Source organism: Eschrichtius robustus, chromosome 4, assembly GCF_028021215.1.
Source record: "Eschrichtius robustus isolate mEscRob2 chromosome 4, mEscRob2.pri, whole genome shotgun sequence".
In the NCBI taxonomy this organism is placed as follows: Eukaryota; Metazoa; Chordata; class Mammalia; order Artiodactyla; family Eschrichtiidae; genus Eschrichtius; species Eschrichtius robustus.
In genome coordinates, this window is record NC_090827.1 from 63,883,537 (window position 1) to 63,902,167 (window position 18,631).

Consider the following 18,631-nt stretch of genomic DNA (forward strand, 5'->3'; position numbering starts at 1 on the left):
ATCTACCTGCTGCAGCGGCTTTAAGTCTTCGATTCTCAGTGTGGTTTAGGGTTTCCCTGATAGCCAGCAAAGAGGAAAATCAATGATGGGGACAGACTATTCTGTAAGAGGGCTGTGATGAGAAAGGGCTTCTTCCTCTCCATTGCTAATGAAATGGTATTGGTATCACTTATCAAAGGGCAGAGAAAATAAATCAGCACTATGCCCATGAGATTCTTCCAAAATAGTAAGTTACAGAGCAAATATCATTCCAGAAAATACTCTCACTCAATATGAGATTTTTCTTCCTTAATTGTGCCTAAACTTATTACATATAATTTAGTATTATTTGTTGAGTGATTACTATGTACAGTTACCATTCTAAACATTTTACATTTATTATCTCATTTAAGTTTCATTATCTCTGTTTTACAAACATAGAAACTGGGTACTAAATTACCTTTCCAGTTTTTTGCTGAAAAAGCTAATGAATATTGGGATCATAAAATTGGATTGGGCAAAATGAAATTCATAGTCTAGATGCAGTTGGAAAACCAAAGTCACTTCTCAGTAAAGGGCATCTATACTCCCAGACCATGGAAGGAAAGGATTTTTATGATAGTCTAGGGGGAGAAAATGAAGCCAGGAAAAGACCAGGGACAAATTCATAATGGCTTTGCCCAAATTTCCATAAAGGGAGTGAAAGCCGAATACTCGAATTAAGGTTCTTGGTCCTTAAATTGGGTATTACTCATTTTTGTTAAGATTAGACAATACATATCAAAAGTATCCATTTAAATGGTAAATGATACTTTTAAAAATCAGATAATCCTATAAAACATGACTTTTTAAAACAGAGTTATCAGGTAACCTTGTCAATTTATTGACTGAATACCGATTAGGTATAAACTTTACTTTCACTTTCTAACAAAACATAAACTAAATACATCTTATTTGATTTCTAAATACTACCAAGGAATGTTCCTAGGCTTCAGTGTTATTCTTTCATAGTAAACTAAAATAATACGGAACTATTATCTGAGTATCTCTGACCAAATTACTAAGTAGAACCATATGAAATTGCCGATAGTCAACTTTATTTTACCCACAAAAATGGCAATTTCATATGGTTCAACCTAAAACGTGCGAAAGAAAGAGAATAGGTAAACGAAAGTCTAACACCAGAGGAAATGAAAACTTCATTAATTTCTTCATGCAACACTAACTCCATAGAAATGCCTCAATTAATATATTGAGAAAATATAGCACTTGCCTAAAATTTAGTACCTGGCAGACATGCCCACCAGAATTCACAGATGTCTTGGATAAGTGGCAATTTCACAATAATTAACATCTCGGAAGCTAGCCTGATTCTTCCCTGATTTATTAAAAACAAAAAGGTTTTTCATTTCTTTTCAAAATCATTAAATCATCTGGAATCCAAAGCCACATCAAGACCCGAAAAATTAGAGTTAACCTTTGGCCATGGCTAGACAGTGGTGGGCTGTAGTGCGTGGGCTGGTAAATGTTTGAAAACCAGCTCTCTGGTGGAAAAATGTGTGTGTGTGTGTGTGTTTGTGTATGTGTAGTAAATTTTACTGCTATAAAAGATGTGCAGCACACGTACAAATAATAAATACACAATGCTGTACTGTAAACTGCCTACAGCCAGTTGATTCTCACAGAAAGCTTTTGTTGATTTTTACCAAACTCTTCTATCAGTAGCCAACTTATGTTTTCAGCTGGCAAACAAGCATAGGTCCAACATCCATTGGACATCCATTGAACATCCATTATCATATATGTTAATGAGTAAGACAAAAGTGAAACAATGAAGATATATGTAAGTATGAGTGTATTGACTTCACTCAATCATCAATGATGTGGGTGACTCCTTTGCTAAACTGGATAATATCTTCTGAATACTGAAAGACTATTTCCTCAATTCTTTGTGTTATTCACATTTTAACAGCTGTTATGGACTGAATGTTTGTATTCTCCCAAAATTCATATATTGAAATCCTAACTCCCAATGTAATGGTATTTATTAGGAGGTGGGGCTTTGGGTGCAGAGTCTTCATGAATGGAATTAGCACCCTTATAAGAAGAAACAGGAGAAAGATGATCAAGCTCTCTCTACCACGTGGAGATGGAATGAGAAGGTGACCATCTACAAACCAAGAAGAGGACCCTCACCAAGAACCACATTTGCTGCATCTTGATCTTGGACTTCCCAGCCTCTAGAACTATGAGAAATAAATGCTTGTGTTTAAGCATTTATACCAGTCTATGGTAACATGCTATAGGAGCCCAAGCTAAGATAATGGCTATAGACACTACCTACTTTTAAGTTTAATCTGCATTATTAGCATTTTCTCTATCCCTTTTTTAAGTCTAGAAACAATTGACAAAACAATATATCAAGTCCTGATTTGTAGCGTTTGCTGATTTCTATGGTGTAATACTACCATCGTGACTGAGTTCAAGCTTCCAATATGAAGTCCCTGAATACAGAGTTGGGAAGAAGCGTTCTACTTCCCACTATTTTGTAGCAGAACACTATTTGGTAGCATTTTGACTACACAGACACAATAGATGTAAATAACCTGAAGAGCATAGCCTATAGTAAAATGCAGTAAAATAAGTAGGAGATAATGAATTTTGAGTATTTATTACCATTGTTTTTAATGATATTATCTAACTGTATATGTTTATGTAATTTAATTTTTAATAGTAGCTGTGTTTTACAACCAGCCCTCAAAATTCCCGATAGCAATTGGCTCTTGTGAGTATGTAAGGGGTAGCACACTACTGGGGAATGAAAAAATTTCCAATTCTACAGTATGTCCATAGATTTCAGCTATTAGTTGCATTGTTGCTATCATAACTAAGGCTGGCATCATCCTGAGTCCATTTTCTAAGGCTGTGATAGAAAACCAAGGTGACTTCAGTTTATCTAGGTTTTTACATGGGGATATTAGAATCTAGCTTCAACTACAATAGATACATGATTCTGATTTCTTAAAGTAGTAGCAAAAGTTCTATAATTTTTTATTTTAGAATTTTATTTTAAGAACATTTCTAACTGTATAAACTTTCAAGTTAAGAAAAAGTGCCTCTAGAAAACCAAAAATTTCCCATCTGATACTTTATAATAATGTACCTTGGAGGCACATGAAACTCATTACTATAGAATCTCTCAAAGCCAAATCTTGCCTCTGGATATTTAAAAGGAGTTAGGTAACACGAATGCCAACATCTTTTAAAAGGCCTAAATCATATTCCATGCTGTAGGGTGTAAGCTGATCAGCTGAAGAGTCAGAAAGAAAAAGAACTGCCTGCCCTTCCAACTTGCTTTCTGCCCAGCATCTATGGCATTTCACATGTGAGAAGGTGAGTGACAAATGCAATTTCAACTTTCCTCTGAAGTACGAAGATCTACTGATAGGATAAAAGATTGAATGACCAAGCAATATCAACTCATTAGTTGTATTCCATGTCCAAATGCTTTCCCCTAAAGCACAAGATTCTGGCCTCCAAGACCCATCCGTTCCTAATTTCTCCTCTGCCTATACTTGCGTGAAAATGAAGCTCACCCTCACACCACACTGGTAGAAGGCACCCTCGCTCTACAATATTCATTCCTCTTCTCATTGCAAATACAGCAACGTTCGAAAACAATGCACTTTCTTGCTTCTTTATACTACCACCAACTTCGTGATTAAAAAAAGTAAGTCTCCAAATCATAAAATTTCATTTTATGTGAGAAAGAGGATAATAAAGATATTAAAAAACAGACTTGTACTTTAAATGCCATAATTTTTAAAATGTGAGTTGTTTTTAAAATTATTTGTGACATCAGTTTTAACAAACTGTTTATCACATAACATTTCCAGCCATTAAACTCTTCAAAATGCTATTTAAAAAAATAAATAAAACAAGAGATACACAAAAATCAAAACATTTCCAGTCAGCCTCAATATTCTAGGTAATGGTAGAACCATCAAATTGTCACAGGAATGTTCTAGATTAGATTCTTCCTTTCGTGAATGTTTTTTATAAAGAACATTTTCATTTTAATTATTTATTTATAATCTGTTGTGCTTCAAAAAAAAACTTATAGCAGCAATTAAATCAATATAAAAGTCACTCAATAAAATTGAACTTTTCATTTGGTTCTGCTTAATGACTAAACACTCATTAAAAAAACGACATGGGATGGTTCCAAAGTGTAGCAAAGTTTGCTAACAGTAAGCTCTCTGCCAGCCCACCGTTAATTTTAATATTAAGTCAGAAAACCCGATTTCCAGAAATGGAGTGGCTGAGTTAGAATTCAGTTTATACACTTCACTTAGTCCACCTTTTGCGTGACAACATGTTTTATGTTATTCTGAAAGTACAGCTGAGAACAATGAATTAGAAGCTCCCTTATCTACTCATTTCTCTTAATACTAAAATGACTGGGGGTGGGACGGGAGAGACCTAGTTTTACCAGCCTAATGCTTAGCAACTCTTTCCCCACACCTTCATTTTCCATACCTCATGGAAATTAACTTCTCCCTTAGACTGCACCAAATCATGAAATTTATTCAAAACGAAGACAATGATACAGAGGATAGACACTTTGCAAGAAACTCTGGTAAATGCAAGAGAGTATAAATAAAACACAGTGCCTTTCCTATTGCTATATAATGGGATTAATATCCTACCTTGAATAATGATTCTCACATCTAACTATCAGTATCATATAACAAAAGAGTAGATTGGTCTTTTAAGCAGTAAAAGTAATATTGAAGCTTACTTTTATGAATGATCATTTATAGGCTGGACACCAACTCATGTACCAAGCAAACACTTCATGATGCGAGATGTCAGAGTATCGTATCTTAGTCTATCCTCCTAATTCTGACAAACCACCATGTCAAAAGCACATTCCTTGATGTACTCAATAATCTGCAAGTTTGCTGATTCACTGGAAACATTCAGTTGTTTTATCATAGCGTTATTACCAAACCCTCTCAGTCAATCAGAATAGATGTGTGTGGAACAAGCAAGGCATCTTGGCATCTGCAGCCTACAGTAACTGCTGACATCTTTCCAACAGGACTGCAAACCTGCCCAATTGGATAAAAAGTGTCATTATGAAATGGCTGTGGCATATGAACTTGAGAAAAGAAGAAATAAGAAGAGGGATTTAAAAAAAAAAATAAAGGTGACAAGAGGTGGAATAAAGGTGAGTGAGGCAGGTAAGAGAGAGCAGCTGCCAGGCGGCCCCTGCATTACCATTATCAGGGTTGGTAAACATCCTACTTGCACTGGAGACTGTCTTCCCAATGTCAGCCAGGGATCGAAGGTTGGATTTCTTGGTTTGATGCCGGTGCTTCCGGAGCAAAGTATAGGTCACCTTATCCTTAAGGTCAGGTTTCAATAGGCCTGTCTCAATCTGATGGTCAACAATCATCTCTGATACAAAAACAAAGCAAAACAAAAGCAAAAAACGAAACTCAGTCACAAGACCACAAAGTTCATGTTTTACTGTAATTTTATGGATGTCATCCTCAAATTTAATATCAATATATTTATCTTCAAAATTTCTAACTTTCCACTGTCTGTGAAGGTAAAGATACAGGGTACAGTGCTATTGACATTAAAGAGAGAGTTATAAATATTCTGGTATTAATTACATGTTTAGAGAGGAAGAACTGTCTTGTCAATGTTTTTCAATCCCAGTTAGTAGTGAATTCACATTAATCACATTCTTCTCTTAGTAACACAATAAGTAATTATATTTTCCAACTGTTTTGTTTAAAAGTAAGATTAGAAAATTTCATGTACTCTATCACAGCAACTGTGCCAGAAATATAAATGATATGAAAAAATCTTGAAGAGAATATGCAAAATTTAACATCACGACATTACTGATTTTTAAATCTGTTTTCCCAAATTCTTCTGTAATGTTATATTTTGTTTATAATAGGACAAAGTAAAGAAAAATAATACCATATCAGGTTATTTGAACACTAATTAATCCAATGAAAGAAAGATTAAAGTATAAAATTATGCCTCAGTCTTTTCTAAGAAGGGAGGTTTATTCTTCTTGTTTGGATCCAACTAAAGCCTTTCCAATATATTCTATTAGTCATTTTAAAGTATAACCTGATCAGAATTTTCTAGAAATTTTAATATATTAGTCTTACTAAAAAAGAAAAATCACTAAAATTTCTATTAGCTCTAAGTCACTTTCTTACACTATTTACAAAAATAAACTCAAAATAGGTTAAAGATGTAAATGAAAGACCTGAAACCATAAAACTCATGGAAAAAACATAGGCAGTACACTCTTTGACATCAGTCTTAGCAGTATTTTTTTAGCTCTGTCTCCTCAGGCAAAGGCAACAAAAGCAAAAATAAACAAATGGAACTACATCAAACTAAAAAGCTTTTGCACACCAAAGGAAACAATCAACAAAACAAAAAGACAACCTATTGAATGGGAAAAGATATTTGAAAATGATACATCCAATAAGGGGTTAACATCTAAAATAGATAAAGAACTCACACATCTCAATATCAAAAAAACAAACAATCCAATTTTTAAGTGGGCAGAGGATCTGAATAGACATTTTCCAAAGAAGACATACTGATGGCCAACAGACACACGAAAAGATGTTCAACATTACTAATCATTGGGAAAATGCAAATCAAAACCACAATGAGATATCACTTCACACCTGTCAGAATGGCTGTTATCAAAAAGACAACAAATATCAAGTGCTGGTGAGGATGTGGAGAAAAGGGAAACCTCCTACACTGTGGGGAATGTCAATTGGTACAGCCACTGTGGAAAACAGTACCAGAGTTTCCTGAAAAGATTAAAAATAGAACCACCACACAATCCAGCAATTCCATTTCTCAGTGTTTAGCCAAAGAAAACAAAAACGCTAATTTGAAAAGATAATATGCACCCCTATATTCATTGCAGCATTATTTACAATAGCCAAGATATGGAAGCAACCTAAATTCCTACTGATAGATGAATGGATAAAGAAGATGTGATATATACGTGTGTGTGTGTGTGTGTGTGTGTGTAAAATGGAGTATTACTCAGCCATAAAAAAGAATAAAATCTTGCCTTTTGTAACAACATGGATGGATCTAGGGGGTATTACACTAAGTGAAATAAGTCAGAGAGAGAAAGACAAATACCAAATGATTTCACTTATATGTGGAATCTACAAAACAAAATGAAGAAACAAACAAAACTGAAACAGACCCAAAGATACAGAGAACAAACTAGTGGTTGCCAGAAGGGAGGAGGTGAGGGGGGTGGGTGAAATGCGTGAAGGGGATTAAGGGGTATAAACTTCCAGTTATAAAATAAATAAGTCATGGGATGTAATGCACAGCATAGGGAATATCATCAATAATATTGTAATAACTTTGTATGGTGACATAATTACTAGACATCGTGGTGATCAATTCATAATGTATAATAATGCCAATTCACTATGTTGCACACCTGAAACCAATATAAGATTGTATATGTCAACTATACTTCAATAAAAAATAATAAAATAAAATAGTCTTAGAAAAATCTTTCCCAAAAAATTTCGATGAGCTCTTTTTTTCAGAATGGTTCTAAGTAGAAAGGATGATTGTGCTTTACAGAAATTGCTTCATGGGTGGGTGTGCTGAAGGATATGTTTTACTCTAACAGAAAACAAGGAGTCCTCTTTCTCACAAATCAGCATGTCAGCAGTATGACATAAAAGTCTCCTCTAATGTCACATCACAGGTTGACATATCCACTGTCCAGAATGGAGCACAGGACAAAATATCACAGAATCTGTGCAAGATGCAATGGCACGGGACTTCCCTGGTGGCGCTAGTGGTTAAGAATCCGCCTGTCAATGCAGGGGACACGGGTTCCGGCCCTGGTCCGGGAAGATCCCACATGCCGCGGAGCAACTAAGCCCGTGTGCCACAACTACTGAGCCCGTGTGCTGTAACTAGAGAAAGCCCGGGTGCAGCAATGAAGACCCAACGCAGCCAAAACTAACTAACTAACTAAATAATAATAATAATAAAAAAGATGCAATGGCAGGACAACACCTCACTGTCTGCAGATAGAGCTTTGTCCCTGGCAGAGAGCTAGAACAATAGCTCCCAGGCCCACCCGTTCAGGCGCGTGGCTGCATCAACACACGTCAATATTTTCCTCTTGCGCAAACTCCTCCACATACAAAAGTGGAGAAGAGAACAAAAGCTCTTCTTTTGCAGAAGAAGTCTGAAAGAAAATTGCTGGATACTGATAGGATAACAGCACCTCCCAAACATTCCCATCTCTTCGCAAAGTGAAGTTACAGATGTTCAAGGGGCTTTGCTTGGGCATGACTGCACCTCTCATTAGTCCATCTTTTTAACAAGCAGTCATGGAACTGGTCTCACAGCCAGAAGCTGACGATTCACACAGTGTACAATCAACTACCTGGGAGCCAAGTAGAGGCTGAATCCAGGATTTTCCGTCACATGCCTTACACAGATGCTATAAATGTCACATAACACTGGACCACTTGGTAGAGAGCCTGGGCAAAGCAGGAAGAGTTTCTCCCACAGGAATGTTTTGGTTTGAGAATGGCCTTTAGCTCTGAGTATTTTTAACTACACAAACCTTACTCAGTAAAACTCTCAGAACGGATCCTGTAATTATACTTAACCCTCTGTTCTACAGTAAAATAATTAAGTGCTACTGAATACAACCGTCTATTTTCCCTTTAAGTCTTAAAGTGGAAAGTCCATTTTACAGAAGAACCATAAAAATAAATGGCCCTGGCATATCTGCTGCAAGTGTTATCAAACTCCTACTCTAATTCCAGGGTTGTGGATTAAAGTGTTTCTTATCTACCCTTCCTGGCAGGGCCTCCCTCTATTCTTGACCTCCCCTGTAATCTCAAACCAGTGCATATATATGCACAGCCGGCCCTCTGTTACTAATGTCTGGAAATCACCAATTAGAACAGGTTACAACATCTGTGTGGCTTATGCCCTTCATTAGGTTTCCATTAAAATGGCCCACAGGGATCTCTTTAAGCATAAACTACAAAACCTTTCAAGGAAAGTGGAGGCAGTAACATTTCATAGCTACACTAAAATTAAGCCTTCAGTGTTCAAAATCCCACAGACGTTACCAATTGGGAGAGAAAGTGCCAGCTCAAGATAATCGCAGAGCTGAAAGGAAGCTCAGGAAGCATCAGGTTCAAACTCTTGTTATACAGATGAGACAAGAGCGCGAGAGGGGAGAGGCTCACAGATACAGCCTAATTAAAGGCAACCCCCCCCCCAATTAAACCAGGTTTTCTGATTCACAGTTTAGATATTTTTCCGTATCACATGATATTTTTCTTTAAGAAGGAAACTCTAGACCAAAAAAAAAAAAAAAAACTTGAAGAGAAGATGGTCATGCAATCCCCCAAAAAAGGTCAAAGGTAACATTCTTTTTTTTTTTTAACATTTTATTGGAGTGTAATTGCTTTACAATGGCGTGTTAGTTTCTGCTGTATAACAAAGTGAATCAGCTATACATATACATATACCCCCATATCCCCTCCCTCTTGGGTCTCCCTCCCACCCTCCCTATCCCACCCCTCTAGGTGGTCACAGAGCACCGGGCTGATCTCCCTGTGCTATGCGGCTGCCTCCCACTTGCTATCTATTTTACGTTTGGTAGTGTATATAAGTCCATTCTTAAAAGAAACACAAAAGGCCCAAGAAATATTCAACTTCAAGACTAACAGACAATTTAAACAAATTTATACAAATTTCACCAATTTTATGTTAATCTACCAAAGTGGCAAAATTTAGAAGACCAGTCTCCAGTGACTTGAATGTTGTATGCAATAGACAAGGCCATATACTGATGATGACAGTAACAAACAAGACAACCTTTCTGGAAGGCCACTTGGCCAATACAAAACAAAGCCCTTTAAAATGTTCACACCCTTTGAATATTTCACCATAAGAAACCTATCATCAGGAAATAAGCAATTTCACAAAAGTATAACAAAAATGTTCATTTCTTTTCTTTACGATAAAAACTTGAAGGCAACTTAAATGCCCAACTATAGATTATTAACTATTTTGTAGCCATTAAAATGATGTTTATACTTATATTTAATAACATGGAAATATTCATATTATGTTTTTAAGTTAGAAAGGGCAGATTAGAGGGTTATAGTATGATCCCAGTTTGTAAAATAAATTTCATGTGTGTAAACAGAGATGTACCGAAAAACTGCTGGGAGGATAGCTCTGAAAGATGAGATTAGTGGTATTTTGACTTTTGCGTGTTATATTTTTCTGCATTACTAGAAATGAACATGTTTTAGTTTTGTGATAAAAAAATAAATATATTACCATTTTGAAAATATAAAAGGTGTTAAAAGCAAGAAACAACCTGACTAATATATCTGCCAACATGCACAGCCCAGGAATGCCTTTAAATATAAAAATGAGAGCTCCAAAAATAGAGCTACATTTTCCTAATCCATTTCCCATCATAATAAAATACCTGAAATGGCTTATAATTGTTTTTTAACTAAGGAGGGGAGAGAAATTCTCATGTACTTGGCTTCATATGTGAATGATACTTTAAATGTAAAATTGCTAAGATGACAGCAATAATAAAGTTATTAAAATAACCTATAAAAATGATGTTTTATCCTTTAAATAACACAAATTTTCTATTAGGGTTCAGAAGGGGATCTTCATGAAGAAAACTAGGAGAGGTCCTGGAGAGAATCAGAATGAGGCTGAATTTTTACACAAGTGTGAGAAGTGACACCCGCTTAGGCAGTGGCCACTGCTCACGGGCCCCCAGGTGGCAGTGGCTTTGCACCTGCAAAGGAAGGGTGCCCCTCGGAGGCCACTGAGAAGGGGCAGCAAGTGGACTGCAAAAAAGGAAAGAAATCGTGCTATTGTTTGTTGGATATAATCACACTCATCCTGATTTCTTTTTCTTCTTGTTTGTCGAAATAAAAGTAGGGTGAAGGGGAAATGCATCTTAAGACTTAGCTGCATGTAATTCTCAAGTCTGAATAACACCACCATTCAGGAAACAACAAATCCACTGCATCCTCTGCTAGCAAAAGATTTTTTAATAATCAAGTAATGACAGTAACTCAAGTTACCATGCCATTTTATCACTTGAAATCAGGGCAGTTTTTTTTCTTTCATGTTTTTAAAGCTGCTGTAAGGATTTGACTCTTTCAGAGGATTTTTAAGTATTTCTTTTCAGCCACTTACACTCTCTCAAACATGCTCTTCTCCCCACTCCTCCAAATCTAGTCCATTTTTTAAAAAAATTTCTTTGTTTTCCTTGTGATGTGTGTTATTTGCCTCTGAATTGTTTCTCTGTGTTATCAGCCCCAGAATGACAGCACTGGCTCTCTGCCTGCTTGCCTCAGGGATGGTAGAGCAAACATAGTACTGAGTGATGACACGTCAAAGTGACCTAGTGGTGTCCAATTTTAAAATTTAATGACATTATTAAAGCAAATGTGTGGAGGTTAGAGAAAAAAAGCCGCAGCAGATAATAAAAAGTAATGGAAAATTAAACTGAGAATGTAAAATGCTTGATGAACCTTTCTTAAATGTAGTAAATACCAGAACCTCTCTCTTTGGCCATTGGCTAATGAGGCTCCAGTGTAATGTGGGACTCTGTCTTCTACTACATGGAAAGGGTCAGTTAGTTACTGAAGACCAGAAACGCCTTAAGATGGCTCTTTCTGGTGCTGAAGACCTCGAAGACAGTTTTACAGAAAAGCCCAAGTATATAATTCAACTTTAACATTCATCACCCTTCTTGACCAGCCAGCTCCAGGCACAGCAAAGAAGCTGTGAGGTTGTTTTCTAGCTCCATCTACTACACCTTTCAGGATTTTTCTCCTGCTCATGAAGTCCCTGAGCATCTCTTGACCTGACTCAGTCTACACTCGGCCCCTGCTAGGTGACGTGTAGAAAGATCTGGATAAACTCATTCATACTGGGATAGTCATCGAAGTAAGGACAGTTACACCTGAGATCCTCATTCAATTCTAACAACACCCTGAGAGGTCTACCTTCATCCACTTTTTACAGATGAGAAACAGAGACTGCGAGTAAGTTAAGCAACGTGCCTTATCTGTGGTCACACGTGCTAGTAGGGGTAGACTTTAATTAAACCCCACACAGTTTAAATCCACCATTATTTCTACAACACCACTCTGCAGCTCATGGAATGAATATATGACCTCTGCCAAAGAGTATGTATATTTTAATAGAAAACAAACCCTGGGTTCAGTGAAATGAATCTCCAAACAGTGGAAGTTCAGGAAGTAATCATGGTCTATGGTAGGACTTTTTTTTTTCAATACAGGAAACTTCCCGATGACCCTTAAACCACAACACACAGATTGCTATCCATTGCCCAGTCACAAGTTTAATTCCCATTTTGCTTTGCACTTAGGCATTTCTGACTTCTAACTTCAGACATCTTTGCTCTAGATTAGTTCTTAAAGCCTGAAAGTTGCAAATCTCACTCAGAAACGGGACTGATTTTTGCTAACCATGATACTTTTTTGGATAACAATCTCTCTTGCAGCTTTAACAAATGAAGAAAAGTCAGTGAAACAAATAGCCTGGAAAACCATTCGTTCCCTTTGCTTCCCTCTGTCTTTGTAGATGGGCTTCATCATCTTCCCTGCGTACAATAATCCAACAGCTCTCCTCATATATCAGATGTCCTTTTTCAGTCTCACCTGCCTTGTCAAATACAAAAAATTCTACATAAAGCAGTATTTCCAACATTATCTTCTCACTACCTATGTGGACATGGATTTGTAACTTATCCCATTTACAAAGTGGTAGATTTGCAAACCTAATTTCAGGGCCTAGAATAGTGTCTGGCTCATTGTAGAAGGCCATGTACCACTGCTGAATAAATGCATAAACTAATTCATTCTGTCCACCCAGCATCTTCACATTAGTCTTTCTCCCTTCTCCACTTGTACCTTAAGCACTTCATATGCAAGGGAAGTGTGGAGCTGCTTTGTAAATATAACTAACAAGCTCTCTGAAGAAGAAACAGATATGTAGAGGTCAGCAAGATATATGCCTGATTTGAGAACTGATCTTCTCTTCCAATACAAATACTATAGCCTTCCCATTGTCCATAAAGACACAGATGCCATAGACAAGCCCTCTGCCTACAGATATTCAAAGAAATTTTGAGATTACACAGGAATTTTACACTGGTCATCAGGCCACGATCCACATCCTTTCCTCACAATCCCAAAGTAGACACACTGCAGGCCCCTTAAGAAAGTGCAGTCATCCCTACAGGTCCAGTGGTCACCGAGTTATGGAATTTTCCTAGGAATAATAAGCAGAGCCCCTGCACCTCTCCTTAAGGAAAACATGATCTTTAGCACACCAACCTGAAGGATAATAAGGCAGCTTAGGCCAGTCTCTTGCTAGAAAATGAAAACAATGACCTCTCTTTGGAATGTAGCGACGTGTGCTCAAGGTGTTCAACATGGTGAGTTGACATTCACTACACAACACTAATTACAAAGATGCCAAAGCTGCTCTGCACCACGAGGTTCAGTGACTTGTCGTGGGTTATACAAATGATCCTCGGCACCAACAGGACTTGACTCAGTCATTAATCCATAACGTTCTGCTGGCTCCTTGCCCCACCCAATTTGCTCTACCTACAGCTAAAGGAGCTTGACTTTCACCTACAGAATCAGCCCAACTGAGGGACTAGACCTAGACCAGTTTCCTTCTTAGAGAATACTCAAACTGTATATTACAGATGACAAAACTGAGGCCCAGAGAAGCTCAGCGCCATGTCTAAGGTCAAGGAGTTCTAGAAATCTAGTGTCCAGACTTCCAGCCCAGTATGACCAAGGATGAAGGGGGAGGGTTCTATTTAAAATATTAATATTATGCTAATAAGTGGAGGAATGCAAATCCGTACATATAAACATGGTAATTTTTAATATAACATAAAAGTGAAAAGCATAAGACAGAGGACTGAGAACCAAAACTGGATGGACATACACCAAAAGGTTAACAATGGCTATGTCCAGATGGAAGTATGATGGATGAGTTTTAATTTTTTTCTCAATATTTGTCTGTATTTTCCAAATTTTTTGCAATAACCCTTACTAGTTTTATAACATAAAAAAAGAGAGAGAATAAATGTTATAGAATATTCAGCTCCGCTTACACTAGAAGTCTTCTACATTGAAAGAGACTCATGGAGAGGTAGGTAGAGCAGAAAAAAATGATAGGAGCTTAAGACAACATACTTACCCACCAACTGTGGGAGAGAAGAAGCCTCCTTGTCCAGCATGATGGATCCTTTCTCCATACATGTCCTCAGCTCAAATAAGCTATGAAGGGACAAAGTGGCCACGTGGGGCTTGCTCCATCTCTCCCCACCCTGTTCCACTTTTTCTTCAAACTTAATCCACCTAGAAACATGAGATTAGTGAAGAACCATTAAAAGTGTCCTCTCATCACCTCTGGAAATAGCAACACCAACCCCCCCAGATCCACCCCCACCAGCACTTCCAAAATGTCTCCTTTTGTGGAGTCTTAAAAGCTTATTCTATCATTAACTGCATTACCTTTATAAATACACCAAACAGACTCACTAGACCGCTCCTCCCCGCCCGGATGTTAGAGAGAAAGAAAACAAACCAAAAGGAGCCAACGCCTCCTTGGTTTTATATCTGTCTATATGTGACCATGAAATCCTTAAGAATGACTATTGAACCAAATTTTTCAAACAATGTAGGAAAAATATGCATTTCAAATTCTCCATGTGGGTAGAGCCTACAGGGTGTAAAAAAACCACCACTGTGAGAATTCTGTTGTGACTTCACAAGGCACGTTTATATAAGGCAAAATATCAGTATGAACCAATACTGATCTTAAATATTTGAAAATATGGTGTGTGAAGTAGTCAGACAAATAAAATTCCCCTTTCATGCTTAAAAAGTGCCAGCATGTGTTGCTGTATCTTACTTTAATACACCTCTCTCAGCTGACACATGTTCCCCTCTCACTGAGATGCTAATAGCTTTACCCCTCATGTTTGGCTCCACATGTGTTTAAAAATACACAAGGTCAGTGAACAATGCATCTACTCTGCTAATAACAGATCTCTTATTAACCTTAGTAATGGAACAAAAAACCCTCTCTTATAGTTTCTTCTTTCTAAGATTTGTAGACATTTTGATAACTTAGCAATTTATAGGAATGAAAAATGTTTAATGGAAATGAGAGCGAAACACATTTGACACTCTATATCCCGCATATTACACATACTGACTCTTCCTACACTGGTAAAGGAAAACAGGAAAGCATCATCATTTTGCTATTCATCATGACCCAAAGAAAAATGCTGCTTTCTATCACTTCAAACCTCTGAAAGATATTGAACAAGATAAAGAGGGGGTTAAAAATTGTTTTCCTACATTCTTCACGCAAAGGTTTAATGATTGAAAAATGTTTTCCCAGAAAAAGCTGAACACTCACCCAACTCATTAAAGATGAGAACAAAGGGCAGAGATCAGAGGAAGCTCTACATAAGGTATTATTTATAGACCGCTCACCACCCCCCAGAGGAAGAAAAGAACACATTAGTAGAACCATGAGTGAAAATAGATCAACAGATCAGCCACAATGTCAAAGAAAATTCAGAATTTTAATCAAGCCCAACACTCATGTGATTCATAAGTATATGAGCCATATCCCAAAACTCCCTCTTCCCTCTCCTGGCCAGGAAACTTCCACGCTTCAATGACAACCTTAGCCCCAGCTCCACCCTCCACTCTAAGACCCTCCTCCTTTCCCCTGTATCCCAAAAAATGTAGGGAGTAGAGATTTTTACATGTTTTCCTCACATTAAAAAGCCAACACCAAAGAAGTTCTAAAACTTCAGAACTGGACCTCGTTTACTCTACAAAAGTGGTTGTGAAACATTCTGAGAGAAAGACCTTTAATATTCTTGTGTGTGTGTGTGTGTGTGTGTGTGTAATTAGTAGTTCTTCACCTTGGTTGGTATTAGAACCACAGAAATAGAAGGAAGTGAGAGAAAAATGACAACTTTATATTACATTCTTATAGAATTCTATGGATTTGCCAAAACAATAAGAGGTAATTGGGTTATTTTGAGAGTAATCACTTTATGGACTATATTACATTGGCTAACTTTAGGCATATTATCTTTTCAGGCTTACTCACAGAACCTCTAACCATGTTGACTGGGAGCTAGTATATGAATCATATTTACATCTGATGTTACAGTTTTTTGCTCAAGATGAGACTCTAGAAGATTCCATAGTATATGAAACCTAGTCAGGGTTACATATAATTATGTTATCGATAAAGAGTATAGTGACCTTGTTTTTATCCCTAAGAGTATTCTTATTAGCTGAGGGATAGAATCTTTAGTCACAGAATTTAAGTCCAAGATGAATGACAAGGGCCAGATAGAAACTCAGTAAATGGGAGTGTTCTATACATACAGCCTTCACTTCCCTCTTATCTTTCCTAAATGATAACCAGTTGCCCTTCTATCAGTCACCATTAATCTGTATGGCCAAATCCATTTTGTAAAAGAAAACTAAGCCTCACTTACATACGGTATGTGACAGTAGCTCTTTTCTGCTATCATCTTCAACTGTCCAAACAATATAAGTTTAATAAAATGTTCTTTAAGAAAAGAAAAAAGAGGAACAAAACCATTGCATTCTTCTGTGACCAATCTCCTCTCCACAGTTTATCTTAAATATGACTTTGAACAAGTTTTAAAAGTACATTTAGAGATAATAAATCCCAACTAGCTTGGATTTAGGGAATAGTATTACTCACCCTCCTGGATTATACCAGCCAAGATTAGGTCAAGCTTTAACCATAATGGAATGGGAATGTAGTCTCAAAACTAGCCAGTTCCTTAGAATCTACATTCCTAAGAGACAAGTATTGTCTCATAGTTCAGTTTAAGCATCTATTTCACTTTGAGTTCAGTAAATATTATATGTTGAGATGATGTCATATCATAGTATAGCTAATTGCACAAGGTAACTCTGGGATAATGACTATTAAATTCCTTTAAAGTACATTGCTCTAATTGCTCAAGGAACTGACTGTACTTCCAATATACACTTTTACGCAGAAAGTAATGATTTGCCCATTTAAACAGATTGTTTGCAGGTAGTTTCATTCCAGAAACTACACATGCTATGTCTATCCTCCTCACATATCAAGGACAAATTTGGAAAAAACTGAAAACGACTCAGTTCAAATCAGAACCCATTAAAGAAAAGGCTAAGGCAAAGGTACCAAAGTTCAGGCTATTGGAGTGTCAATGAATTTGTAAAGGTGCTTTAGAACCATGTAATTACATTTTTTAAAAAAAGACATTTTTACTGTAAAATGTACTAAAAGCTACTATCTACCCTTCATAATAACTATGAATAACCATGTATTTGCAATAAGTTTCCTACTTTTCCTTTTGTCTTAGTACTTGACATGTTATAGGAAAATTAATTTCAGAAGCTGGTTTTTTAAATGCTGGCAATTACAAAACTGTTGTAACCTTGAAGAAAGAGTTTATTAGGTGAAGTTTATTTATTCCAAGGTCTTTGAAGAATAATGATAAAGTACATTGCAGTTTAACCCACTTTGAGTGACTGCCAACCAAACAGCATTTCACTCATTTGTTGAAGAAATAGAAAGCCCACTGGGAAACACTGAATTTTGCAACTTTCCAATCATATGATTAAATATACTTAAGAAAAGAAAAGACCTCTAACTTTAAAACATGCCAGTTTTACAGTGGAAAATAGACATGACCTTTGCCTTGGAATATAATCCAACTACGTAAAGCCATTTTAAAGCAATAATAAATTTCTTGCTAACTAATCAGTGCCTCATCGCACATAAAGGAAGCCAACGCTAGTGTGTATCTGGGATAAATGATGTTTTTAAGGAGAATTCTTAAATTTCTAGATCAACTGTGAAAGTTATTGCAAAACAGTGTAGTAACCACATATAATTACATAGATGATTAAATTCCTTATTCTTCAGACTTTTTCTTACAGAAAAAGTAAACTTGGTCTAAAATGGAATTTTCCAGAGCCATCCAGTAGAGGAGAGATAGAGGGGTCAGGGTAGATTGGGAACAGAGAGGGCCCTATGCAAAGCCCCAGGGTAAGTGCATGTGGCTGTGTTTGATGGCCAGGCCCTGAAGTCATGTTCTCCAGAGGGAGGCAGGGTCACTCGTGCTGTCCCACTAGAACTGAAACATCAGTACCCTTTTCCTTTGTTGGCTTGTTGGATTTATTGAAACTTGTGATGTCTTTCCTTTTTACCCAGGTTTGGCCATAAAATTTGAATCGCAGGGAAGAGGGGAAGTGATCTTTAACATATATTCTTATAACAGTGATAAATTCCAACATGGCCCATCTGAATATTTGCTGAGGGAAAACTGAAAGCCAATAACCATGTTTGCAGACATCACTGACTCAAAGAAATACAGTGTTTGGAGTGGTAGTGATAGCCCTTCTTCCTGGCTTTGGGCCATCACCAAAGCTGGACC

The 18,631-nt window shown here is 36.9% G+C and overlaps 1 protein-coding gene across 3 annotated transcripts in view; it reads right to left on the reverse strand.

Moving 5' to 3' along the window:
* The window catches only part of SLC4A4 (solute carrier family 4 member 4), a 346,852-nt gene that overhangs the window by 181,371 nt on the left and 146,850 nt on the right, over positions 1-18,631 (reverse strand). For 2 of the 3 annotated variants that reach the window (XM_068542845.1, XM_068542847.1), the window contains 2 exons: positions 14,335-14,495; positions 5,263-5,442 (listed from right to left, as the gene is read on the reverse strand). In XM_068542845.1, the coding sequence (XP_068398946.1) occupies positions 5,263-5,442; positions 14,335-14,495 (341 nt within the window). The remainder of the gene's footprint in view (positions 1-5,262; positions 5,443-14,334; positions 14,496-18,631) is intronic. The other variant, XM_068542846.1, reaches the window with a different exon arrangement.